General features: G+C 39.1%; 3 protein-coding genes across 12 annotated transcripts in view; 1 reads left to right on the top strand and 2 right to left on the bottom strand.

Annotated features, from left to right (window-relative positions):
* HDAC3 (histone deacetylase 3) overlaps window positions 1–3,501 on the bottom strand; it is a 41,821-nt gene extending 38,320 nt beyond the window's left edge. The window contains exon 1 of the mRNA XM_007431386.3: window positions 3,123–3,501. The gene's annotated coding sequence lies outside the window, so the exon portion shown is untranslated. The remainder of the gene's footprint in view (window positions 1–3,122) is intronic.
* RELL2 (RELT like 2) lies at window positions 280–19,524 on the top strand. 3 transcript variants are annotated; one of them, XM_088131598.1, is made up of 6 exons: window positions 280–389; window positions 3,963–4,176; window positions 7,256–7,321; window positions 7,407–7,479; window positions 8,434–8,625; window positions 10,098–10,652. In XM_088131598.1, the coding sequence occupies exons 2-6, from the start codon at window positions 3,969–3,971 to the stop codon at window positions 10,645–10,647; spliced, it is 1,089 nt and encodes a 362-aa protein (XP_087987724.1). In that variant the 5' UTR covers window positions 280–389; window positions 3,963–3,968; the 3' UTR covers window positions 10,648–10,652. The 3 variants fall into 3 exon arrangements, with proteins under 3 accessions (XP_087987724.1, XP_087987725.1, XP_025024427.1); XM_088131599.1 differs by lacking the exon at window positions 280–389 and adding an exon at window positions 17,346–19,346 and having other exon boundaries at window positions 3,583–4,176; window positions 10,098–10,655; XM_025168659.2 differs by lacking the exon at window positions 280–389 and adding an exon at window positions 19,393–19,524 and having other exon boundaries at window positions 3,627–4,176; window positions 10,098–10,655.
* Window positions 19,474–27,802, bottom strand: part of ARAP3 (ArfGAP with RhoGAP domain, ankyrin repeat and PH domain 3) — an 83,532-nt gene continuing 75,203 nt past the window's right edge. For 4 of the 8 annotated variants that reach the window (XM_088131588.1, XM_088131587.1, XM_088131589.1 and 1 more), the window contains 4 exons: window positions 26,707–26,844; window positions 25,732–25,770; window positions 24,577–25,008; window positions 19,474–19,611 (listed from right to left, as the gene is read on the bottom strand). In XM_088131588.1, coding sequence (XP_087987714.1) covers window positions 19,510–19,611; window positions 24,577–25,008; window positions 25,732–25,770; window positions 26,707–26,844 — 711 coding nt within the window. In that variant the 3' untranslated portion in view covers window positions 19,474–19,509. Of the gene's footprint in view, window positions 19,612–20,418; window positions 20,552–20,584; window positions 22,329–22,352; window positions 25,009–25,731; window positions 25,771–26,706; window positions 26,845–27,802 lie in introns of those variants that run through there. The other 4 variants (XR_015794253.1, XM_088131591.1, XM_088131590.1 and 1 more) reach the window with 4 other exon arrangements.

Genomic DNA, 27,802 nt, shown 5'->3' with positions numbered 1-27,802 from the left:
CCTCTGTCAAATTACTCTTGCTATGAGGAAATGTTTTCTAATATTCATTTGGAATCTGTCTTCATGAAACTGAAATCCATATTCTGGGTCCTGTTTTCAGGAATGATGGAGTCCTTTTTCCATTTGACATCCTTTCCAGGGATATCAAGAGTGCTATCTTATTTTCCTTTAGTCTTCACTTAATAAGGCTAAACTTTCTAAATTACTCCACTTTCTCTTCATAGGACTCCCCTGATTATATTCAGTTCCATTCTTCAAACCAGTTCCAGTTTGCCTGAATCCTTCTTAAATTGGGGGCTTAGAACTGGACACAAAACTCAAAGCAAACTGCGACCAACATAGAATAGCGTGGAACTCCAATCACCCATGATTTGGAAATTATATTTCTGGTAATGTGGCCAAAAACTTCATTTGCCTTTTTTGCAGCCACATCATGCTGCTGGATCATATTTAGTTTGCAGTCAACTTGTGGGTGGAGGGAAGGGAGATAAACCTGGAACCTAAATCTTTTGAGCTGTGTCCTGGATCTTTTGAGGTATTCCTATAACAAAACTAATTTTAATATAAGTCTGTCTCTTTCTTCTGGGATCTAATCTTGTCCTTGTTATGAGTTCTTCAAAACTCATTTCCTTAGTAGTAGAACACTAAGGCCACAGTAGATTACTGGGATGCATACAGAAAATAATAATAATTTATTAAATTTATATGCCGCCCAACTCTCAATGATTCCGGGTGGCTCACAACAATCAAACAAATTACAATCAAATAAATAAAAGATGGCAAGCATGATGAAGTGTGGGGGTCTCACTCTTCCTTGCCAAAGGCCTGAGTGAAGAGCCAGGCCTTCATGGCTCTCCTAAACAACAGAAGACGAAAAAAAACATTTCATCACCATTGTCATCATCTTTTATCTGTATTTTTTATTGATTTTATTGTAATTTCTTTGTTGTGAGCCACCCGAGTCATTGAGAGTTGGGTGGCATAGGAGTTTAATTATTACTATTATTATCATCATCATTAAAAAAAAAATCTCTATTTTTCATTATCACTCCATCCTTTAAAAACTAAAGTAAAAGTATAAAGAAGGTACATATAAAAGCTGTAAACTGAGCATCGCTTAAGTTGTGATGATACCACAAAACATACTTTTCATATATTGTGTTTAGTCTTCACAGGAGATGGGGAAGCTAAGCAAAAAATATTATTCTAATACATTGTATCTTGTCCTTCCTCCTGAATTTCCCGTGTAAGTTCATAAGCATTATATCGTGCTATATCTTCACAGACTTTTGCCTGTCTTCAATTTTTTCTATAACTGCAGTAGGTTACACAATACTATCTGTTGGAACGTTGGTATTGCCTCCCTGGTGCTGCCAGAAAATGTAAACCTTTTTAAAAAGCATTTTATAGGTTAACAATCAAGAAGAAAAAAGCTTTCAATCTTATCTCTTTTCTGTAGATGTTCCCTTGTAGTTATTCCCATTTCAAAGTAGTCCCCTGGGGGAAGACTTCTTGAACAATTTATAGTTCCATTTTTCCCATTTTTCTATCCAACCTTTCTACCACTTCTTTAATCTATCCAGAATTACCTTTTGGATAGTTCCTAAGAAGACCATTAACTTCAGCATCTTAAATTATCTAACTGTACTGCTGGAGATCCTCATCATTCTGTAGATGTTCAGGGAAGCCAAATGCTAAAATCATTCAGGGTGAGGGGGAAAAAAATCCACATACTGTATTCTTAGATGAAATTTAATGTTATTTTGTTTACATTTGTGAAACCCTAAACTTCTATTGAGATCTAGTTTGGTGTAGTGGTTAAAGGCACCAGGCTAAAAACTGGGAGACTGTTGAGTTCTAGTCCTGGCTTAGGCAGAAAGCCATCTGGGTGACCTTGGGCCAGTCACTCTCTCTCAGCCCTAGGAAGGAGGCAAGAGCAAACAACTTCTGAAAATCTTGCCAAGAAAGCTGCAGGGACTTCTCCGTGTAGTTGCTAGAAGTCAAGACTGACTTGAAGGCATAAAACAAAAACCTCCATTCTAAATTTGCACCTACAGTATACATGAAATTAATACATCCAATTTTGTGAAAACCTGTGGGATGTGGTCCTTCTCTTTTAAGTACTGTATCTAGCAATTCCTTGAGTTACACTGAAAGGGGCAGCAGAACTACAGTATATCATGTCACTAACCTAACCCCAATGTCTGTGCTTTCAATGCCAGTTCTGAATGCTACACCCCAAGGATCCTGGTAGGGCTGGACAGCCAGCCACACAGAGGTCCAGCTTCCATGGAGGCTTTATAAATGCAGACTGTCCTTTATCTGATGGACATTCCTAACATGAATAGCTTCTTTATGTGAACACCATGTGGAGGAGGGTTGCAAAAGAGATATTAGAAAGGCCTTTCCAATGAGAAATAAGAACACACATATGCCTGGTGATTGCTTTTATACTGAGATGATAAGCTTATTTCTTAGCCCCATAGTTATCCATAATGGGTCTTCAAGAAACCTTCCAACTATTGCCCTCTCAGACCAATGGAGTCCTTGCAGGCTTTTCCTGAGACATTGCTAAAACTTCAAAGAGATTTCTTAGATGCTGAAAGACTACTGCTACTCCTGCAAAAAAAGCCTTGGTAGCCACTGAGGTGGACAGAAATAGCTTGCCATTTGCTCTTCTTCCCTGTGCCCACAATGAAATGGTGAGACTGAAGGTGCTTAGAATAGTATCTGGCAGCACGAGATGCAGAGTTGCTAGGAGACAGATGAAGGTGGATGGATTTACCCAAAGCAGAATCCTTCAGGTATACCAGAAGCTGCAGCATTCAGGGTACTGCACCCTAAGCAGGAGTGCACAACACTGATGGCAGAAGGGGGCAGTGCCTGATGGTCAGGGGGATTCTGAGGGGAGAGGAGATTTTTGTGCTGGGACATACCTCAGAAGGACAGCCAAGTAGATGCAGAGATCAGTGCTGAGCCTGGAAAGGACGGTTTGGTAGGCAGTTCTGGAAAAAGGTAAATGCGATTGTGTGGGGGAAGAGGATGGTGGGGCTGCGGCAGCCTGAAAAAACAACTTGTTTATATCCTGGACTTTGCAGCCTTGCTGCAGTCCTATTACTCACCTTGGATTCCTGTGTTCGCAGCTGAATTCTGCCTTCTCTCTTGTGAGTACAGTACCTGGGATAGGGGATGAGGAGAAGAGAATGGGCGTAGGGGCGGGGGCGGGCAGCAGAGGAGTCAGTCTGCTTTTCCAATGTGGGATATTGCTGCAAAGGCAGAAGCGCAAATGCAGACTCCGCTTTGTCCTTGGGAAGAATTCGCGTGGCGGAGAAGGACGGAGCTGAAGCAAGAGAGAGGTCGCGCCAGGGGGTCTAGAGGAGAGGCGTTAGTAAATGTTACCCCCTCCCCCCATGGCTCTTGCTCCAAATAGGAAAAGGAGTTTGGGGGTGGGGTCTTCCAAGAGAGAGGTGATGAAAACACAGGAGGATTATTGCATATTTGCAAGAGCAGCAGCGACCTTGGGAAATATCGAGCAGGAAGCGGGAATGAGTGCGAGGCAGGGAAGGAGGGACGGACGGCGGGAGAGCGCGCGCGCGAGCCAGCGAGCGATCTGGAACTGACCAGAAAAAGTAAACGCACGAACAGGAGGGAAGGGGGGTCGCATTTCTCAAAAATCGCTTAAGCTGGAAGTCCAAACACCTCGAGGAGAAGGAGTTTTCTCAGTCTGGCTGAGAAGCAGGATTCCTTTTGGAAGAGCCTTCCTTTCTCATTCTTATATTTCACTTTTTGGATGGATAGCTATCGCTCAGTTAAGACCAGAATGTTGCTTTTAGGAGATGTTTGTGGAGTGATGGATAATAGTAGTAACAACCACCACCATCACCACAATACTTACTGCAGCAGCAGCAGTAGCAACAAACGTGGACCTCAAAGACCGCTCAGTCTTATCGTCCGTTTTGTAGCTCCGGATGTCAGAGCAGAGCAGCACCAAAGATGGGGATGCAGACTCCCAGCATGGCTTACATATGCTGGTTCTGCTGGTCCTGGTCTTCTTCGTCATGGGTCTGGCGGGCTTTCTCATTTGCCATATCCTAAAGAAAAAGGGATACCGCTGTCGGACATTCCGTGATGAATTTGACTCTGACAACAAGGAATCACTGACCCAACTCCAAGATGGTAAGTAACGGGTGGAGGGTAGGGGTGGGGGAGAGACTAAGTTTCTTGGCAGCATCCTGCAAGCCAGTTGTGATGATGACTTAGTCAAGCCTGAAACTGCTCCTGAACTCAGAAGGCACAGGCATGGCGTTTTAAAATAAATTCACTTGGGCAAGTAAGATTTAGGATGATATGCAAGAAAGAATCACACTTATATGGTGGGTTGGTGGAGGACTCAGAGTTTTCAGATTGGCCTCCCCCAAATTTGGCATCTCCCACCCATCTTCTACATATGCCCGTCTCACACAAGACAGACCTATACTTGCCTTGCACCTCTGTAAGAGGTACTGTTATTTCTAAAATATATAAAAATAGTTCCCAGTCTAACATGTGTTGGGTTGGAGTTACTACCAATTTTTTATCATTTAAGGTAAATTGACACAGAACCAAAGTGAACTTACATCAAAGCAGAATGTATACAGTTGTCTTTTCTACTCTCCCGGGTTTGCAGCTCATTTAGCTTTATAGTGGAATTATACTGTACTGGCAATCACATGCCTCAGAAATCTCCCCAACCAGGTGGGCTTTGGAACCAGGCTGTGGGAGACAGTGTGGGACTGGAGCAATAAAGGGAGGCAATCCGGTCCCAGCCACAGTCATAGGCCCAGGGCCCTCCAGGTTTAAGAGCTGTTCGCATTAACGGAGATGATTCAATTTCATGTGAACTACCAAAGGAATCATGGTATTGGCATAGGCAGTGATACCTGAAGAAGCCAAAACAGAGAGGTTTGTTAGGGTATGCAATAAATCTTCACACTTTCAGCCAAAAAACTTTTAATGAGACTAATGATTGTGCAGGTTTAGAGGGGAGAACAGTTTCCCAAAATCCTGAGCATTTCTTGTGCTATTTCCAACTCTTCCTCTTCCTCTTCTTTTGAAGAAAACAGTTCCATTTGTCTTGAAATTGTCTGATACTAAAGAGACTTTAAAATTTGACTTTATTAACGTAGGTTTCAGTGTTAATATCATACACGTATCAACAATTTAGTGATAAGAAACTGCATCTCAAGTTTTCTAAATAACTTATACTTTTATAAACATGCATTTCCAAATGTGTATAAAATGCTACTTTGTGCTATGACATGTGGTACATCATGTAAGAGGTACACTCTTGTGGCTTCATGGGCATATTGTTTCTAAGAGTAAGTATTATGTCACAAGAGAAATAAACTGGCTAGAAAACAGAAATTACCATAATACTGCTAGCAGGGTTTTTCTTACTACTCTTCATGTTAAAAGTTACAAACTAGCATTGTGAGAAACATTTCTTTATATGACATCAAATACTTTAATATGTAAGGAGATTAAGTTGCTTTATACCACTGTGAAATGGAGAAAAATCGAGTAGGCAACCAGCATCATAGAAAAAATGGAAGAAGTAATGGGACAGCAAGTGGAATTGCTGGCTAAAGGTATATTGGCATCTAACTTTTGCTGTTTCTAAAGTCTCCCATGAGATTCTTATATAGAAGATGGCAAAATTTGGGCTGGAATATGCTACCATTAGATGGATACAGAGCTGGTTGAACAATCATATCTAATAAGTGCATGGCAATGGCACCAGTGGTATAGTGCAGGTTCCATTTTATGTCCTGTACTGCTCTGGGTGTCTTAGTGGATCACAAGCTGAACATGCAGTTGGAGAGGGAGGGATGGAGGGAGGGAGGGAGGGAGGGAAGGAAGGAAGGAAGGAAGGAAGGAAGGAAGGAAGGAAGGAAGGAAGGAAGGAAGGAAGGAAGGAAGGAAGGAAGGACATCCTAAGCCGCATCAGCAGAAGTATGGTGTCAGAATTAAGAAATCTCATTATTCCTGCCCTTTCTTCATTGGTTAGACAGCACCTACAATATTTTGTCCAGTTCTGGACACCAAGTTTTAGGAAAATCACTGACAAACTAGATTATGTGCAAAGGATAGGGAACATGGAATGAAAATCTATGAGGAATGTTTGGAGGCATTAGATATGTTTAACCTGAAGAAGAAAAGATGGTGTGGATACACCATAGGTGTTTTCAAGTCCAGTATCTGAAGGGCTGTCATGGACAAGATGGGGCTGAATTGTTCAAAGTTGTCCCAGAAGACGGGGGAAGAAACAATGGGTTTAAATGGCAGGCAACTAGATTTTGGTAGGACATCAAGAAAATATTCAATGATAAAAGCTGTTTGAGAATGGAATGGGTTGCCTCGGGAGTTGGTGGACACTCTTTCACTAGATGTGTCTGTCTAAACATGAGCTGGATGGATAGATTCCTGTACTGGCCTAGATGAGCTCTAAGTTCTTTTCTGAAAGGGGCAAAATAATTGTTCCATGGATATTATAAAATGTTATTGTTATTGTTACATACAGTAATTGTTATAATAATATTACAGTTATAATAATAGTTTATGATTATTAAATGTAGAAGACTGTGGCTCAGCATTTTATATCATAAAATGGACAGTACAGAAGAATCCGTTTTCAGTGGAATTGAGATGTTATTGCTGCCAGCCTATTGCATGTGGTCATCCTGCTTTCTTCAGATCTTTCGAATGGTTTTTCGAAATAAACTGCATTCATCAGCATGGTCGTTAAAAACTACTATTGAGACCTTTCCCTGCCACAGAGGACTTTCCATCTTTTTGAGGTAGCACCTTGGTTTGGTATCCTTCATTAAACAGTCCCTTTAGTAAGTCAGCCCTTACAACTGATTTTTTTTTGCAACCAAATTAACATTCATTCATTCATTCATTCAATTTTTTATTACAATTAAACATGAGCAATTGTTCTAGCTGAAAAAAATTAAACAAATAATAAGCACCTGAAGTATTACCTAGAATTTCCAAACCCTGCATAATGGAAATAATTGACAGAAGGACCAGTGAGGAGGAGGAGGAGGAGGAGGAGGAGGAGGAGGAGGAGGAGCCGCCATTGTGAAAGAAAATAACTCATTCAAGGGTTGTAGCAGGGGCAGTACTTTGGGTTTTTCAGGACTCTTAGAAGTCCACACTGAGTTACTGGAGTTACAACTACTCTTTTTTCACTTCTGTATTTTTTTTCTTTCAGATGATGATGAGGACCTGAATGAGGACACTGTAGAAAAAATAGTGAAATGTATCATTCAAAATGAAGGTAAGCGTAACCTTGGTTTAATTAAGTAAAACCCCAGCACTTGGGGCCTTGTTTTGACACATTTCTACTTTCTTCCCTTTGTTAGCAAATGTTGAAGTTCTAAAAGAAATGCTGGGGGAAGGTGATGCTGATCTCCCACTGCCAGTGCCTGTGCCCAGGTGAGGAGAGCATACAGGTTCACCTTGGTATCAATCATGTCTTGGGAATCTCTGATCATGTTTTCCTTCTTCCTTCTCTCAGTCATGCTCAGGGCTAAACTACATGATTATAATAGTGTATGTGTAAGTGTACACACATTATGCATGTATTTATATATATGTGCATGCACACACACACATTATACACACACACATATACATACCACCTTGTCATTCTTCTCCAACCTAACTTAAGTGTGATGGAGATTACTGGCCATAGGAGGGGAAGTTTAAAACCTCTCTCCCCAACCACCTGCCTTGTAATCCCCCACCATGCTACTGGTGCTAATTGAGGATTTTCTTCCTGATTGTTTCAAATCCCAGGGGCAGGGAAAGGAAGTGGTTGGGGAAGAAATATTGAAGTGGTTTCCCCCAGGATGAGGTCCACTAGCATGGAGAAGAATGGTAAAAACAGCTGCATATTGAATGCATGTGTGCAGTTTACTGTTTGAATGACTAGGCTAGACATCAGTGTCAGTCAGAAGGAACTAAACATATTGCAGCCCATCTTTTTGTGGTAGAATAAAAAGCCAGAACAGAAGGTCAGGCCCTAGTTAATTGGCTTCCTTAGCATTTTTATCTTGATTCAGGATGTTTTTGCCTGAAGCTTCCCTCTCCAAATCTGTATGGCAACTGTGTGATGTTCTTTACAACTCCTATTTATTTCATTTGGACTTCAGAAGATGTACTTCTCAGCAAATAGAGTTTAATGGGTTATATGTTACTATGTCATCCTTCATGAGTTTGAAAATGGTCTATGTGGAGGTCTGATTTTGCCTTCCAATGCAGATTTCTCTATGTAGGCTCTGTGTTATATGGGCTGATCAGCTTTTGCTTTTAGAATTCCATGTAAATAGCTGCTTGTCTTTAAATCTAGTGCCCAAGCTGATTGACTTTCTCTTTCCTTTTCTCCAGTGCTCTGTGTCCACATCGCAGCAGCCAAGATGGTGGCATTCCTCATCACCATACAGTGCACTTAGGCTCAACACAAACACCTTGCATTCATTGCAGCAAGAAAAAGAGACCTCCCATACTTCGTCAGGGCCGATCAAAAGAGAGTAAAACCAAGATGCATCCTGGGGAAACAACAGTCTTTTCAGTTGGCAGGTAGGTGTTAGTGTGCTTTATATAAAAGTGTTTTGGACTAATGCATAATAAGTATGTAATGAAATACAACCAGAGTAATAGCAACAATCAGATTCTAAGGCATAAGTGAGCCAGTTTGGTGTAGTGGTTAAGGCATCAGGCTAGAAACCAGGAGACCGTGAGTTCTAGTTCCTCCTTAGGCACAAAGCCAGCTGGGTGACCTTGGGCCAGTCACTCTCTCTCTCAGCCCTAGGAAGGAGGCAAGGGCAAACCACATCTGAAAAACCTTGCCAAGAAAACTGCAGAGACTTGTCCAGGCAGTCACCAGGAGTCAAGACTCACAAGAAGAGGAAGAAGAGGAAGGAGGAGAAGAAGAAGATGGAGGTGGCGGTGGGGTAAAAAGCAGCAACAACATTTAAAATCATAGAACATTTCCAATTTATCCAAATGTACATGGGAATCCTTTGTCCACATGAAACCAGCAGTTAAAAAAAAATAGCTGTTCTGCAATGAACCAGAAGCCTTTAACATGGACATGGGCCCTTGAAGTCAGTGCAGTGACTTATAAATAGAACATCTCACAGCACTATATGCACGTGGATATATCATTGTTATTGGTGAACAATGTATTTGAGTGGTACCTGCCATGGTATCCCTCATAAAAAATGTTACAGGGTTATCTGCTTTAGTGTTTGCTTACCTCATACCTTTTTAATTGGTCACATTTACAAGCTTTATAAAAAATCAACACCATAGAAAATCAACACAGCCAAATTATTTATTGCATTTATTATTTAAATTAACTACATTTATTATTTGAATTGTCAGTTGTAATAAGTAAAGAGAAATAAATAAAAAAAGATGCATTTTTTCACCAAATGAGCACACCAGGAATCAGATCCAATACTCCAGCTAAAACATCACCACATGAATAACTTAAATCTGAATATCAGTTCCTAGAAGATTTGAAATAATTTCTGTAACTTTTCTCATTGTTACTGATACTTTTAAAAATCTCCCAGAATGGGAACAATCCTTGATGCTTCCTGACAGGTCAAGGATAAAAAATATAGGATTCTTTCAATCTTAGATACGTTGATATAAAAAATGCAGGAAGACTATTGGAATGCAAATTACATTATATCTACAATTAATCTGAGCAGGGACAGAATTCTTAATTTGAAATAATAAAGTATATAGAGACACTATTTTACTTCTGGGTTTCACAAGCATATTCAGACACAGGGCATTTCCACTTAAGAGTTCTGTGCCGCTGCGAAAACAAATCTAGATCTTTGTAACTAGCTAATAGCTGTATCTGAGAGACGAGCCTATTTATCTGTAGCTCCACCATGTACATTTGAAACTGCAGTATAACTATCCTTACTTCTTTCTTTTTTTAAGCATTGTAGGCGTACATTTCCCCCTTAACCAAATTGATGCAGGTTCTTACTGAATAATGCTGAGTGATTTGCCTTTTTTTTTTGTCCTAGATTTCGTGTCACCCATATTGAAAAAAAATCTGCTTCCCATGAATCCCAGGAAGAGGCTTTTCCTGAGGACAAGCTGGACTTTGATTTAGCTAATACAGACCAGGAGATCTACAGCAATGAGAAACTGCAGTGGGCTGGATCACAGAATGGAATCGTTCATACAAATGGAGTACAGCAAAGAAAATTAGCTCAGGCAGATTCTCAAAGACCGCCAAAGGAAACTACTGCAGATGAGTTGACTCAGTCAGAGACTCATTTAAATGTAACAGCCAATACAGATATAACCATAAATGAAACAGACGGAGGATACCCTAAGGCATGCTCTTCACAAGAAGCAGTAAACTCTGCCATAAGTTATGTAACTGAGACTAACTGCACTTCAGGACCCAAAGACCTTTCATCAGAAGAGCTAGAGGAGATGGAGCGGCTGGATAAAAAAGCTGAACAGATGGGCCATCCAGGAGCAGCTTATGAAGTATCAAAACAACAAGGTCAAGTTCTTTCAATAGGACCCAGACAGGAAATGCGGCCAGTAGAACAAGTGGCATAAAACATCAGGTAGTTACTTCAAATTTCTTTCTTGCTTTCTCCTATGTACACCTAGTATTTTCTGAATTTTTGTTCTTTCAGAATATAAAGCTGTTACAAAAATGTGAATCAAATGTTGATCCACGCAACAGCTCTAAACTGATGCAGTATGCTGAGGCCACTGAAGGAGCTGGGAATGTGCTGCATGAATTCCTTTGTGATAATGGTGAAATAAGGGCAATATCTTTAGGGCAACTGAAATGCCACATAAGTATTTAAGATTTTAAGAATTGTAGAACTCTAAATACACATGGCATACACATTTTTCTGCTGACTACTGGGTTGGTGTAATGATAGTACTTTCCTGATATGGTACTCCCTTTGTTGACTTGCGGTTAATGATCATTAATGCAATAATTAACCATCAATTGTGTGTATGTGTGTACATACATTTCTACAAGTGGGAATCTAAACAACAAAGATTCGGGGACACCTTGAAACCAAACACTTGATTATTTTCCATTTTATATGCTGCCAGATCTTCATGATTCATGATGATTTGCAACATACTAAAATGCATGAAAATATCCAAAGTGTAATATCACATTAGAACATAAGATTTCATAATAATAATAATTGTAGTACCTGATAATAAAAAAAATAGACCTCCAAGTAATGATAGTCACAATCATCCCCAAAGACTCTCCAGAGAATCTTGATCTTTAAAGGCTTCTGGAAGGCTTTTAGGAAGCTAGCCTAATTTCTAGAGGTGCCATATCAGAAAAGCAGCACCTTCTAGTCTTAGCACTCCACATTTCAGAGAAGTGGATTATCATAAGCAGCTTCTGCCTGGAGGATTTCCTTGGTCATGTCAGATCCAGTTGGAGAGCTCATTACAGTAATATGGACTACAATTCACCATCAGTTGCATCAGATATTATCCTGAGCTAAGAACTACATCCATAGTATAATTGGCCATTCACAAAACAGTTGATTGCAATACGAACTTTATTGCATTAATGAGCTAACTCATATAATGTTATAATAATCTTCTGTCTCTTTTTAATGCACAGATAATACAGTTGATTATCTTTTTTTAAATCCTTCACAATGATATTGATACTTGTAATTCATTTGCTCAAGAGTAGGGACTTTGAGGCAAATCAAGGTTTATCTTGGGGTTTGACCTGTTCTCTATTAGTTTGGAGATACTTCCAGTTGTCAGCTTTGTGTCCATTTATTATTTTGCATATTTTGCAAGGGTTGACCATTTTTTTTCAGGCTGGTGGGCAGATTTGGAAATTTGAGGATAGACTGTGGACTTTCTCATAAAATGACTTTCACAGAGAGAGGGAATCTCAGATTCATAAAATGGCATGGTTGGCTTGGTCAGTCACAAAACATCTATTCAGAGGAAAAGTGGCAAAGTTATTCTCTGCTACTCCCTGTATACATACTGCTTTGTCTTTTTTTTCCCCTGGACTGTAGACCCCTCTTCCATACAAAATTTGGGGCTGCACCTACTCACTGCCTTTTTATAAGAATGTCTACTGGCCTATCTAAAGTTCAGAGGAAATCTTTAAAAACAAAACTGCTGGACAGTGGCAGTTGGATTTACACAAGTTAGGATCCATTTAGCTAATTCAAAAGAATAAAAATGTAAATTGAGCCTGGAACCTGGTGCACCAAAGGTGTTTGTCCAGGTACCACACTGGCTACCACTGCTGACTTATTCTACATACAGTAATGCGGGGCTGAATCGGGAGTCTGTCCTTCAGTGAAATCATTATTCCTTGCAAAAGTGGCAGTTTTGTAGGAAATAAACCTGTAAAGAATGTAGGCAAGAGAAGAGAGATTATCTTACTTTGTTGGTGGTCAACAGTACCTTTTCTCTTTATTTATTTTTTTAAAGGCCCACACATTCTCATAGCAGTGTCAACTTAAAATTATCACCTGGCCATTATAAATATAGAAAATAAATAAATAAAGAACTATCATCCACTAAGAAATTAAGGTGCATTCCTCTTCTCACTCAGATTCTAAATAGAAGTGTCCAACTTTCTGCATGGTCAGTTTAAAGTTGTCCTTCCTCTTCACAAATGAGAGAAAATTTGAAATGGAGTGATAATTCAGCACAACACTACTATAGAATTTAGTGAGACGTTGCTGAGAAATGATGGCATTCATCATATTGGAAAACGAACAGTTTATAAACGTCTGATGCTTTGGATGACACTTTGTTTCAGCAATGGTGTTGTCACAGTGGGTATGTGGAAATACTAAATAAGGGGTTGGACCCTAGATCTGCTGCAGGGTTAGGCTCCTATATTTGTGTCATTGTGTTATTTTTTGGCTAACAGTTGCTTAAGGGTGGTGGCTGTCAGTCAGTCAGTATAGACCTACCACCCAAAAATTGTGAGAGGGACATGTCAATGGAACAGTGGTGACATTTGATTGCTCTCTTATTGAGATGGCAGAAGGAAGTCTCTTGGAAAAAATGCAGGTCTGTCAGGGATGGATGACCAGCTGATAAGAATCAGCACTGCAGTCTAAGCAAAGAGAGAATGCAAAAATAAAATTGCGGCATATCTTTTATATAGGTTGACTGAAATAATGAAGAAAAGGGGGTAGACTTTATCCCTTCTTTTCTGCCTTCTTGATATCAGATGAGTTACTGCTTGTAATCTGGAATGGATGTGGGAAAATTAGCTTGGTAAAGGAGAGTAGTAATACCCATGAGAGAGGAATGAAAGATGCATTCAAAAATCATTGCAAAGATAGGCATCACAGCTCTGAGAAAAGATTAAAGGGTAGTGCTGGGAGCAGCAGGAAATACAGGCACTTCTTGGTAGAGCTCTTTTAAGTATCAAACAAAAATCATTGTACTGCCTTAAAGTAGAAAACAATTAGAAAGTTATAAGGCAAAGTAATGACATGAAAAAGCCATGGTTGGAGGCACTCTGTATTTCTCATCTGTTTGAGTATCTATAGACTAGGGTTTTACTGTGCAATTGCTCTACTTTTCACTAGTAGAATTTTACTAGAGGTCCAGATAAAGTTGCCTTCTGCTAAAGTTGTCTAACCGCTTCCCTGCATTCATCTACCACTTATTTCAATGTTTCTTCAAAGAAACCCCATTAAGTATGAAAAGGTGAAAATGACTCTGGCAAAACTGGGGTTTATTTGGACAAAAGTGGCATTTGCTCCAAGTTGTTTTGGGGATAAACAACTTTTAAGATCCTGATCCTGCTGCTACCACCCTAATGTGATAGAATTCATATTTCTCTGAATATGAAAATATGAAACTGATTTTTCTCCTAGGAGTTTAGTATCTTAGATGTGTTGGGTTCATGGGGTTATTACACTGTGTCCTCATTCACTCCTCAAGTCAAGGGCATAAATATGGTGGAATGGGCCTGGTCAAAGAAAGCAAGATGACTCCCTCATATAGACTAAGACCAAGAGCATGCACCAAGTGCAGCAATAATAAACAATACATCATGTCGACAAACCAAATCTAAAATTAAAGCAACAGTGGTATGTATCTTAGTCCAAGAAGCAGCTGCTCCCACCCTAAAAGAGGCTGAACCTGAGCAAGTCTGTGGGGTCTGGCTGCTCACTGATGAGCACAGGTAGCAAAGGTCCATGAGTTCAATTCCTGGTTGCAGGTTTGAACCCCATAGAATACAATTGGGCTCCTACTTCTGATGAGTCCCAGATAGGATGAAACCAGTCACGTAGTATCTCCTGGTGGTTTATGTAAGTGAAATCAGGATAACACTGGGTAAGAATTGAGAAATTTCTTTCCCTCCAAAGTGTGTGTGTGTGTGTGTGTGTTTGTGTGTAGTGTGGAGGCCATGTAAAACCCCCATATGCAGGGGAATGACATAATGTAATCTGACAGTTTAAAGGAAGATAGACTGTATATATCATTCTGTTGAAGGACAGCCATGTACAGGACAGGGTAGATTTATTCAGAGGAGAGGGCAAGAAACAATGGCCTTAAATTACCTGGAAGTAGATTGCAGGTGGACGTCAGGAAAAATTTCTTTGTATTAAAAGTTGCTCAAGAATGGAACAGGCTGCTTTGGGAAGCAGTAGAATCTCTTTCACTGGAGGTCCTGAAACAAAAGTTGGGCGGCCATCTGTTAAGGATGCTCTAGTAGGGGATCCTGCCCTGGGCAAGAGGTTGGACTAGAATGATCTTCAAGGGTCCTTCCAACTCTTTCATACTAAGATTTTGTGATTTTCCCTTTCTGCAGATCTTGCCATTGTTTCCTCTCTGTTACTTATCTTTTCCACGGTTCCAGTCCTTGTTAATAATGGATACAATTATCAATTCTACTGTTTCTCAAATCTATTTGCCATTTGCTTTGCTTCCAGGAAGGACTCAAACTTTTATATTATATAGCAAAACTTGTGATATCCTTACCTACAATAAATGGTGCAAGTGAGTAATATGGTGTGGCGGCTTGGGCCCCACTGATTCCCAGAAAGGGTCTCCAAAGCTTTTTCCCACAATCCTGCTCCACTCTGCTTGCAACTCCTGGGAAGAGCTGAGGGATAGCAGCAGCAGCCAGATCCTCTCTGCCCCTGATTTACTAGGGAGGAGGAAGTGACATCCCTTTTCCTGGCCTGGTAGGAAAGGAAGGACTAAATAGCACAGGCAGAATTTTAGAAGAAAGTTGAAGACAGCGGGAGAGATCAGTTGCTTCTTGGGGCGGTTAACTGCAGTCACCTGTGTCCTCCAGTCCAGCATGCACACACAGGCTGACATTTACAGTTGTCATTCTATGCCAAAGTTCAATTCTTGTTGCTTGTTAAGTACTGTCTAGTACTCACTTTTGATAAGTAAGGTAGTTTTTACTAAATTAGTATTAGTAATATACTTTCCTCTAACATCTGGACCAGTTGTTTATTTTAGAATGGCCTGCTTCATGTAGTTCACTTAACCACAGCATGATGTGCTTTATCATTTTCTGCAAATCAGATGATTATGGCTTGTTCAACAAACCATGGTTAAAATCCTGGGTTAGCAGCATTATGACATCAAGACATTATTTATTCAATTGCCATATTTGTATACTGCTACAATCAAGACATAACTCCTAGCAATTAGAATAATTGTCTTGTTAAGGGATAGTCATTTCAGAAGATGTATTTCCTGTCCTTCAATATAGAATGTATCAAGCAGTCAACAAAATTAACATGCACAGGAGAGGGATTCATATACTGTGGCTCCACTGATTTAAAAGAATTGAATGTCACATTCAGAGAGGTGGTAGTATTATCCAAGCTAGAGGATCCATCAGAGATATAGCAAAGCAGCCTCTTCTTGTCAGCGTAGAAGCACTTTGTAAATTTATTTGATTACTAACTGTAGCAATTCTATAAAAACACCTTGATGTGTTTCAACAGAGTAAATGACTTGTGATGAATGTGCTAGTCAGTATTTTCCATTGAAATGCAGGAGTCATCCTTCTGGAGCAAGCCAAGAGCCATATTGTTGCTCACTGTGGCCTTCTGGGGTGTTCCCAGGGAGGAGGTAGGATCACACCCCTCTCCTGCTATTGTCCCCCTGCAAGTGGTATTTGGAGATGTGTTGCCCCCAGCCTGAAGGCAACATTGAGTCTTCATCCAGTCCTTTTTCAAGCCAACAGAGTTAAGTGATCATCACATTTTTGAGTAAGGAACATCACAGATTAATTGTAAGATGCATGAAGAGCTGCTTTGTTTTATCTGATCCTAGTGTTTTGAAAGAGGAGAAAAACTTTTCCCTGCCCCCTTTCTCCTTGTAATGCATTATTTTATAATGCATTACGCCCACCTGGCTTTTTTTTCCAGGCTAAACAGTCCCAAACATTTTAACCTTTTTTCATAGAAATGGTGTTTAAGTGGCCTGATAATTTTGGTTCCTCTGTTTTGCATTTTTTTCCAGCTTCATTATTTTTTTTTTCAAAGGTGGAACTGAACACATGTGAAGGCATTGCAACGTTTGCACTCTTATTTTCAACCTCTTTTCGAAAAATGTCTAGCATGGAATTGGTCTTTTTTATAGCTGTCACACACTGAAGCAATACCTTCACTGAGCTATCTAATATAACCCTGGATTTTTATTTTTTTTTTGGTTAGGCTCAGACTTCATCTGTTAGGGTTTTGTTAGCTGTTAGAAATTCTCCATGCTCTACTGTAAGGTGAAGAATATAACCCTCCAGTTGCCAGGAGGAAGGGAGGAAAACCTGCGGGATCAGCCGTAACTGCTTTGTAATTGTCATCTGTTTGCCCTGCTCTTGAGTTATAATAAGCCTAAATGCCAGGCATGATGTTTCAGGACTCTGGGTAGCTTCAGCCAAGCTGTGTCTGCTAAAGGAGCCTGACACCATCAGTGTATCTGGGGAGTTAGGGTTTTGGGTCACAAGTACATTACTTTGGAATCAGTTAGAAAGAATATCCAAAACTGTCACTTTTGGTTTTCAATTAGTAAATACTTTTACTAATATACATTCTTTTGATGTCACCTCACACAAAGCCTGTAAAGACAGGTTATTTGAGTCAATGTTATGAAATGTACAATACTACAGGTGCCCCTGTGCATGTAGCTCATTGTGTATCTTCTCTTTCAGTCCTAACTGAAGCTGAAATAAATTAGCATACCTAAATTTGATAGTGAATATTTGCCATTTAATTTTATTTGCCTTTTATGTATCCATTTAACTTCAGCCATTGGACATCAGTTCTTCTGTAAAAGAAAGGAATGGATGAGGTGAGATGAACAATCCCATGGTGCCATTTCACATTTTTAATGGGACAATTATTTTGAAATGTAGGTAACTATACTGCTGTGCAAATCCTTGAAAGCAGCTTTGCAGTAGAAGTACCTCAGATACACTTTTCTTCAAATCATTAAAGCAGCTGTGTCTTTTTTCCAGGCCTTTTCCATGCACACAGTTTGAAGCAGCTTACTATAGGAATAGCAATATCACTTCAATATGTTTTTTGCAGTCATATGCTAAGAGAACCAGCTAAGTCACGGTATATGTGTGTGATTGTTTTTTAGGCTTGTTGTTAAGTCAACAATAAAAAAAGAGCTTTCATTAGCCTTAGGCTCTGTCTTCTATTAATACAAGAGTAGCACATGGTACCAAGATCATGGAGTGGAAGAAGAGGAAGTAGGAGTTGCTGCTGTCACTTCTATATCACCAAAGCAACAAACAAAAGAGAAGAAATGGAGGATCTAACAATTCTTAAAATGCTGCCATTCTCAGTTAATGGTACTGAATCCTGCAGAATTTGGGTACAGGTAGTCCCCAGCCTGGTTTAAGGATGACCCATAGTTAAGAACAGACCCCATTGTAGCAAAATTTGAGTTAAATACACAATGATTCAATGGTTTGAGTTAACTACAAAATATTACTTATACAGTATTATACAATAATACTGTTCCATCTTACTAATTCAACTTAAGGACAGACCTTGGGAATGGAACTTGTTCTTAAACTAAAAACTACCTGTATTATATGCTGGTCACAAGTTATATAGCCAAAGACAACGAAGAGAAAATAGCATTTTTTTTCCTTTTTGGGTAGTATATTTAGTGGCATACAACTTACTCAAGAAGAGGAAAAGAATTATGCGATTGTCTTACAAAAGCTGAGTATACCAAAAACAGTATACATTTGAGAGATGTAAGCTTCACAAAAGAGCTAAACAAGAAGGCAGTTCTTTGAGGAATTCTTCACTGATATAAAGCTGCTAAACCTGGATTATAATTTTGACCAACTCCCTGAATCCTGATTTTAAAAAACAGCAATAGGCTGTCCTAGTCTCAGCAGATCCCAAATGGCAAAAAAGGCTTCTGGAGAATGTTGATTTGCTCTGGGCAAGGCTGCATGGATGTGTAAGGCAGCTGAAGTGACTCTGCAGACTCTTCATGTTATAGAAAGCAAAGCTGAAATTACTACTATAGATTGAACGTACAACAAGCAATTCAATGTATTGAGGTTAAGAAGCAACTGTGCAGACTACAGAATTCTAAGTTGCACAACTAGTGTCCCCCCTCCATCAGACACAGGCTCCTGCACTTGAAAAATAGTGTACTGCATGCAAATACCTGCATCATTTTGTTGTTGTCAGCACTTAGAACAATGCACTTACAAAGGAGTTGCACAAGCCTGGAAAAAGAGACAGCTGCTGTTATGAAATAGTTGCATACTGGAGCCACCTTATCTATGCACTTACATAGATGTTGCCATTGCTGTTGGTCAATATATGGCTGGCCTATGGATGGCCAAAGGACACTAAAAGGTTTGACTAAAAGAGAGATGTGGTAAGATGAATTAAAGATTTATACTAATAATTATGCAAAGACTGGGAGCTCATAATCAAAGCTGAGCTTGGAAATCTGCACATGTGTCTGTTTATTCTCCTCTTTATACTCGGAACAGACCAATTTCAATAAAGATTAAAACAATCCTTTATATTGGCTTACCTTAACCACCTTAATTGTTCCACAAAAACAGAATAAAATAAATTACCTTGAACTGGTTATGCTGCCAAATCTTGTTTTATATTTTTGTTTATATGAGAAACAAAAGCCCTGCCATGTTTAGGACAAGGGCATTAGTGTTCAAGTAAAGCAAACAGGTAAGACAGCAGCTTCAGGTTTGTAGGAAATCCAGAGTAGTACTTTATCCTGCTGGGAATGGATCTGCAATGGGACTCCAATAAAATAGAGTATTTTTGGTACTTACCATCTTTGTTCTTTCAGATCCTACCAGCTCCATGCTCAGGGTTGCCAAGGAGATGCACATGGAACTGACCTCAGGCTTGAAGGGATGAAGTTGCTACATCAAAGCAGACCAGCTCTGGCTGGAAAAGCTACTGTCTACTTGGCGTGGTCAGGCCACCAAAAGGACATGCTACTGTCATCAGTAAGGCTGGCAGGTTCCCTATTCCCATCACAATCATTCTCCATGCAAGAGCAGAACTATAATCAAAGGGACAGGAGCGTGTTGTAAACAAACATTACTGGGAATCCAAGCCTCTGTACCCTTAAAAGCTTTGCTAAAGTCAGTGTTTTACAAATATGTGTCTTTTAGGAGAACAGGATGTATAAGCATGCCTCAACTGATAAGAATTCTACCTTTCAGCATATTGGAGCTCAATATCTGGTACTTGTAACAAGCCCAGACTTGGGTCTCATAGACTGAAATTCTCAGCCATTTACAGCGGAAAGCAGGTAACAAATTATTCTAGTTCATTGTAGCTCAGTGTTGACATTCATCTCCCACACAAATGTTTCCCTAGCAACTCTGGGTGACATAATTCTGAAGTGCCACAGTTTTGCTTCTTTCAGAGGGCAAACTACATCCTCCAGATCCCAAGAGATCTCAGCCATGCAGGGAGAATGAATAGGGAAGAAAGGTTCTGGGTCCTTCACATGTGTAGTGACTCAGATAAGGCAACAGCTAGGCTGTTTAAAGTTGTTTGCATACCTGTGCCCACTCTAGCCATGAAACACAATGACTCTGAGGCTGTATTAAAGTACTTGACTTGTAAGTGCTCAGGAGCAATGGAGTAGTATCCCACATTGCCAAGCAATGAACCAATCTGATATTACTATTTGGGAACTGCATTTTCTCTTACTGAGTGAAGATCTGTCTTGGCACAGGGGAAAGGCACTTTTCCCTCGAATGCAATAATACATTCAAATAGGCACTTTCCTACCTAATGATTCTTTCCAAGGATGCTGTTCTTGTTTCCATAAACCATGTCATTCCAATAAGGAACAGTCAAGCAGCGCCTTGTTTTGAGCTCCTTCCTTGTGGTGCTCAACCCAGAAGGTGTGGACAGGTGCACAGGACAAGTAACTTTGCTCAGCACAAACCTTGGAGGTTCTCATGACAATTCTTGGTAGGCTTCTCTTCCTAAGAATAAATACTTGAACCTGAGTTTTGGGATCAACTAATTAAGAACTCCTTTAGACCTTTCGTATCATGCTCTTCTGTAAATATTAATTAAAAAGCCATGACATAAATCCTACTTCATTTCTTTGTGTGTGCAATCAAATAATACTAAAATATTAATCTATTTAAATGCAGTAAATATGGAAAAATATGTCTGTTCAGTGGCTCAACATCTATCCATCTATAGCCTTTCAAAAATGCAACACAGGAACCTGCTCTGAAGAAAGCAGTAAAGAATGAAATAGAAGATGGCTGTCAGAACAGTACCTATGAAGTTGGCATATCTGTGAGGTGGCACAAAAATAAATCAGCATCATTTATTCTGCCCTGAGACTTGACCTCTGTTCTGTCTCAGTAACCAGGTCGATGAGTGGTGCTGTCCTTGCACCTTTAATCTGGGTCAAATTAAGGAAAGCAACTGGTGCGTTTCTGGCTGGCAGGAAGAACATCCAATTGCTCTTCCTGTTGTGGGTGGAGCTGGGGCTAGGAGAAGAGGAAAAATTTGACAGATGGCTAAATCCATGGAATAAATCTGTCCAGATTTGATCTGCAGGGTCTCTCCTGCTTTCCTGGGCAGCCCCTGCCTCCTCTGCAGATTCTCTCATTGGGTCTACCTTTGGCTTGCAGGCTCAGTCTAAAAACAGTTGATGAGGGCTGCTGACAGACTTTGGCAGGTGGATGCTCCACTTCTTCTGACCCAGCCAGCACTAGCACTGTAACTCGTCCACTGCTCCTGCCTCTAGAACAGCAATCAAAAGCTGCTCACTTTGTAAAAGGAAACAAACACAGAAGGATTTGCCTTTCTCAAGATTCATGTGTACAGTCTGTAAATAGCAAACTTTTTGAAGGAATCATTTAACAATTGAGAAGGCACAAATCTGTGTAGGGCTAAACAGTGTGGGACTGCAGTGTGGTGGAAAGTGGCCAATAGAAGCTGAGCAGAAGTCAGCCCCGATGGCAATATCACCTCAGTCATTGTTGAGGCAACACAAATTATGCACATAGCAAAGCTTGTGTTGGGAGAAGGTGGTAAACACTTCAATGTCAGCTCAGCTTAATATATAATTAAAGAGCCTGGGCTAGGGACTAGAGATGAGACAAAGGCAGCATCATGAGGTCATGTCTTAAAGAACAGCAGTTCTGCAATCCACAGTTAGGGGGATGTGCAGATGATCCCTAAATTCCCAAATCAAGAGAATTCTTTTCTGTGTAATGATGTCCTCTTAATGTAATAAACTGACCAGTCAATCAATAGTGATAATACTGCGAGCCTATTGGTCCTTTTTCAAGAAGGGCAACTAGTTACAGAAACAATTTGTGGGTAACATTGTAGCACCAAATTTTAATGGAAAATCTGGAATCTGAATAAATTTGATAAATTAGAAACCTAAATAAATAAATAAGCAAGCAAGCTTTCTCATCTAGTACAGTAGTTGCCCTTTCAGAAGAGCTGAAATGAGGCTTCCATCTCTTAATATTGGAGCAAATAAAACAATATTTCTTTATGTCAACAGGCTGATGGACATACTCAACTGCCTTTGGACAAAATTTTTATTATTTAGAACAATTTGGCAAGGGCGATCAGGTGCATGTGTGTTTTAAAGAAACTAATTCAATATACACTGAGAGAGTTTTAGGCCGCCTATAGCCTCTTCTAGTGTCACTTAGCTGTTCTGGAGGCAGTCTGAAGACTCTCCAGTAGTATTCTATCAGCACAATGAGGGTTGTTCATATGATTCTAAAAAAAATAAAGAAGTCTTTATTTCTGAAGAAAACATTTTAAAGAAGCATTTTATTAATTTACACAAGCAAAGTTACAAAAGTTTTTTTTCTGTGTCATCTGGAAAATTTGGCTAGGATTAGATATACACAATACAGTTACTGTACAACTACACCAAAAACACAAACTGGACATTCTGATATAAAAAAGAAGATAGTGAAAAATGAAAATATTACACTGTAATTATATATAAATTTTATATTTGTTCATGAAACATAGAAGGACTCCATTTGTGGAAATTATATACTTTCTAAATGAAACCACAGAGTCTTTATTAATAAGACAAAATACTCTGCTGCAAAGCTACTGCCAATATATCTTTTAAGCTTCTTTTTAAAAGGTTACATGTATATCTAGCTCATTTCTCTGAAAAACTAAGAAAAAATTATTGTACTCAGGAAAAAAAGTGGGGAAGGGTACCTCCAACTAATGTTCTTTTCTAGACTTTCAGACTCATAAAAGGTCCTGGCAGAATACTTAAGGAAGACTCTCCAAGGGTCAAAAAAATATGTATGATGATACTCCCAATGTTTCATCCATCTGGATAAATACGAACTATTCAAGGAATGGGGCAACAGAGGACTATATAGAATACAAGCATTGGCTATTGAAGGGAAACTTACTTCTGCTGATTATATTTTGCTGAATATATTGTTGAAATTCCATTTTAAATGAGACAAGCACAGTCCTTCAGCTCATGAGCTTCCCCAATTAAAACATGAACAATATTGGAAAAACAGTGTATATCCATATCATGAAAATCAAAGAAAATTTGCTATTACTCATAATTTTTACATTAAATGCAACAGAATCCCTTTAAAGTCTTCAAAAATGTTAGATGACTTGGGATTTGAACTCAATGAATCAGCTTTGAACTGTGCATGATGGATCTTTTAAATTGGTTTTGGAAATTTATAAAGAATTAGTCATATGTTATACTATAGTCTTTAATTATACCGAACAAACATTTTTTTAGATTAGTTGTAAAAAATAATTAAATTAGTACATATTACCATCTCTTAGCAATGGCCATTTACTCACTTTGGTTGAAAGTTTATCCAGTATCTTGGATAATTAATGCTAACACAGCTTTATTGTCCATTTTCATCAAATCAAGTAAAATAGGACAATAGAAGAAATTAACTTCTGTTTCTACCTACCTGGTTTACTATAGAAAAGTACTGGAAAACTACATTGTTCTTTTAGAACAATGATATTTAAAGGTGTAGAAAACTGTATTGGTTGAAAAATTAAGATAGCACCAAATACTATTGAACAATCCTTCAATTAAATATAATTTTATTCTCATTTGATTTCCATCTTTTAATTTATATTAGCCAATTTTTAATACATTACTTCTGCTACATAAGTCTTTTGGGCTAGATATGATAGAAAATGAATGTAAAAAAATATGTATTTTTGCTTTTGTATAATTTGTTTTACTTTTTAATTATTTTTATTTTCAATATTGTGTTGATTTTTAAATAAAATTTAATAGTAAAATAAAATAAAATGTTTCACCTCCCCCTTCCCACACATGGCTTCTAAAAATTGTGCTGTCCTGTCTTACTCCTGCCCACCCAGACAGTAGCTTCCATTTTGGGTTTATCCTCACTGTTCCTTCTTTCTCCCCTTCCCTCCCCTGATGACCTTCAAGCACAAAGTACTATTACTACAGAGATGACTGGTAGTTTATGAATGGGCAGGAAGAGAAAAGCTGAATGGTTATTTTTTTTATTGTGCTGGCATCTCACCAAAAGAGAAAATATATGTTCAAATGGGTGATGGAGACTGTAAAAGTGAGCAGGAAGTTCTCCAGGTGAGAGAACAAAAAAGGAAAAAAAATTCTCATGTAGATGTAAAAATGGAAGCCTAACTTCTCACCACAGAGGTTAAATACTTAATGAATAACAACAGCTGTGTGATAGTAAAAGCAAGAGGAAATTAGGGTGAATTTCTTAATACTGCACATCCAGGCAGGACAACTGGTTAAGGCTGCCTCATTCTTACAATGGGCCCAGGTGTGATTTACACCTCCCCAACCCTCAAATCATCATTGGGACCTATCACTGCTGCTGAGCACACTTTTACTTTACTAGCCTCCTTCTCCAACACAAATTCTGAATCTGGAATTTTTTCTTTGGGATGAGATATGCTCAGCTCTTGTGAGTCATGTTTGGAAGCCTTTTTTTGTGTGGTTACTGACCTGAGTCTCCACTTCAGCTGAAATTTCTCGATGGAGAGTTGGATCTGCAGTAGGTTGGCCCTCTTCCTTATCCAGGGCAACCTGTGCTTGAGGCGGCTTAGTCTGTTGTTCTATAGAGACAGTTGGAATCACTCTGTGTCCTGGGGTTCTGTCACTGAGATTCTCTTTATTTGGCTCCACCTGAAAGGTCCTCTCAAAGCAGCATGGTTTTGCTAAGTCAGTCCCAGATGCTCTGGGAAGCAGACAAGAGGGCAGCATGCTGGACATCACCTGGTCTGAAAAACTAATTGGTTTCTTAGCCTGATCCATAGGAGACAGCAAGGAGTGGTTGGGTTCCAGAAAATCCATGTCTGTAAAGCTGCCCACCTCTTCATAGACAGGCTCTGAGTCTGCTGGCTCCTGCTGTTCTGAATCTTGATGCATTTTCATTGGCTGTAAGGCATCAAAATAGAAAGTGTGAAATTTGTTCCTTGGATTTGAGGGGAAAAAAAGAAAAGAAAGATCATGGTAGGCTGCCTGGACTTTAGGGCTTCAACTGAGACTCTTATTATTCAGAGCTAAGGCTTAGCCAAACAACCTACTCTGAGTTCTGCGCACAGGCTTCTGAGTTGGATAGTTTGAACCCTTGGGATCAACCAAAACAAATACAAATTTTTGTTTGGCCTTGTGTTTTGGGAGGTTAACCGATCATTACTTTTTGCTAAATTGTTTTAGGTTCTAGCTAAAGGTCTCCGCACTTTCTGCTAATATCTTTATTACCTATCTTGCAATAAATTTCTGAGTCTGAAGGAAGATTCAGATCATTCTTTTTTCTTTGGTGCCTTCAAGTCAGTCTTGACTCCTGGTGACTGCCTGGACAAGACCCTGCAGTTTTCTTGTTAAGATTTCAGAAGTGGTTTGTTTGTGTAATTATTCTCCATTTAAGAATTTTCCTCTTAAGTCATATTAAAAAATATAATCTTGTGGCAATTTTTGGACATGCTCTGGGAGTTGCACCCAAAGCTTTCACAGCTCTTTGTAGCTCTGGAATGTCAAGTTGTGCACTTCTGTGTTAAGACCTGCTTTCATAGCCCCAACATTTAATGTAAGAATTTATATGGGATTTATAATATACTAAACTATGGCTAGATATGTAACAAATGCGCAAATACTTACAAAAAACATGGACAATGTCCTTCGAGTGTGTAAGCGGTGCTGAACACAAATGAAAAAAAAAAAAGCAGACAGATGAAGATGTAACAATTTATCCACAGGAAAGCAGGATAATAAACATTATTATAGACATAATCCGGAGAGTTTGGGAGCATTTAGAATAATTCTTGGAAGAAAGGGAGGCAATCTATTCTGAATGACACTAATTATTTGTGAAGAAGTCCTCCAGCTAACCAGGTGAAGGGAAGGTTATGCAACAGATACACTGAAGGTTAATATCTGTGATGCATCTATTGGTCAGAAAGGGCCTGCTTTGAATAAGTTAAATGCTTATTGCCCATCATGGGTGGTGGGGTTGCTGATGGACAGGGACTATTTATTAAAGTGGAACACAGAAACATAGTATTCCTTCCAATCACTATTAAGACATTGCAACATTTCGCAAATGAGGAAATACCTTTGCCACACATGCAACTAAACAGAAGTGCAAATCCAGACATTATTGTCCTTGAAATTTGGCTTGAATGACAACAGCTTGTATTCCAGATGTTATGTAAAATGTTTTATATTTACCATATTTTTCCTATTTATACTCTGGCTTAGCAATTTCCTATTTAGACAGACACTTCCATTTAGGTGTCCATGGGGGTGCAATATGGAGAATGGAAGGAGAAAAGAGAAAGAACGTACATCGCAGTACAAAAGGGAGAGCTTGTCTTATAATGTTACCACATGTGCTTTATCATTTTGGCATCATCATGGTTAAGAAGGGATGTCTAATGCTTACAGACTTTGTTAGGTATTAGCTTTTTCATACTGTCTTAATGTATGAACAAAAACACATATTGTACAATAAAATGATGCTCCTTGGGTCCACGTGAACTCAGCATGACCACCTGATGTATATATAACCAAAATAGCCATGTGTGCTTTGCAGTTTGCTCATTTCAAAAGTTTAGCCACCAAGTGGCACCTTACCAAGGTTTGATTAGCAGATAGCATGATTGGATTAGTGCTGTCTCCATGCAGAGAAATCAGGGGCATGGTACCAAATTTAGGCTTAGTCAAGTCAGAAGAAGAGCGTCGACGTAGGATGACTGGGCGGATGCTGTCATGCTGCATGAAAACAAGGAAATAATTAGTTCGTGTTAGTAGCACTAACAGTATGACATTCATCCATTTCCTGTTCTCATGGACGTATTTATAGCTTATAGAGATTTCCCACTTGAGTTTGGGATTTTTTTTAATATATTCCTTAAATACTTTTAAACATCATCCAAAGTCATCCATCAATATCCATCAAAAGGTTACCTATTGCTGATAACACTAAATATAAAAATATTTTGCCATTGACCAAAGTTCTTCAATTAACAATCCAGCATCTGTGAATAAAATAGGAAAGCACAAGCAACTAAGAGTCAACCAAGCAAGGATTAAGCTTTTGAGAATACTGTGTCTCAATATTTAGAATCAAATTCCACCAAGTTAGTTATCCATTCCACAGGTTTTCTGTTATATAAGGCGTGTTACAGTATATGCTTTTTTTCAAAATATTAAAGAGTGTATCAAAATGAAGGTTCTTCTTGAATGGACAACCTGTGGCCTATAGGTATCCATTTTACAGGCCCTCACAACCCTCACCAAAATTTGATAGCAGAATCCACCAATTCTCAGCAGCACAATTTCCATCCTTATGTCTCTGCATCATTTTGCCCCTTACCTCCCCCTTTCCCCAACTGACAAAAACAGGTTAAATTCAACCCCATTTATTCCAGTAATACAATGTCACTGGCAATGCTGCCTAGTGTTTTTGAAGTCCAAAGAAAATGTTCCCAGTTACACACAAAAAGCCCACTCCTCTATCAAAATATTTTTCTGCTGAAAGCTATAACTAATTTGGACTTGGCCACATATTTTTTAAAAATAATTTTAATTGAAGTTTTTCAACAGAATTAAAAACAGTACAAATTTTGAATGAAAGAAGAATAAAGGAAAGTAATAAGAAAGTGAAAAAGAAATATAGGAATAGAAATAAAAAAGAAAAAAGGGAAGGGAGGGGAGGGGAGGGGAGGGG

Source organism: Python bivittatus, unplaced genomic scaffold, assembly GCF_059951505.1.
Source record: "Python bivittatus isolate LINGU-HERP-01145 unplaced genomic scaffold, Pbiv_v1 ctg000960_np1212, whole genome shotgun sequence".
Classification (NCBI taxonomy): Eukaryota; Metazoa; Chordata; class Lepidosauria; order Squamata; family Pythonidae; genus Python; species Python bivittatus.
The sequence above is the reverse complement of the archived record's forward strand: the minus strand, read 5'-3'. Positions and strand labels throughout refer to the sequence as shown.

Excerpts from the sequence above, each read along its gene's own strand:
- RELL2 (XM_025168659.2), top strand. The coding sequence starts at position 3,969 with ATGTCAGAGCAGAGCAGCACCAAAGATGGGGATGCAGACTCCCAGCAT. Across the intron at positions 7,322-7,406 it reads ATGTATCATTCAAAATGAAG|CAAATGTTGAAGTTCTAAAA; the intron begins GTAAGCGTAACC and ends TCCCTTTGTTAG. Across the intron at positions 7,480-8,433 it reads CTGCCAGTGCCTGTGCCCAG|TGCTCTGTGTCCACATCGCA; the intron begins GTGAGGAGAGCA and ends CCTTTTCTCCAG.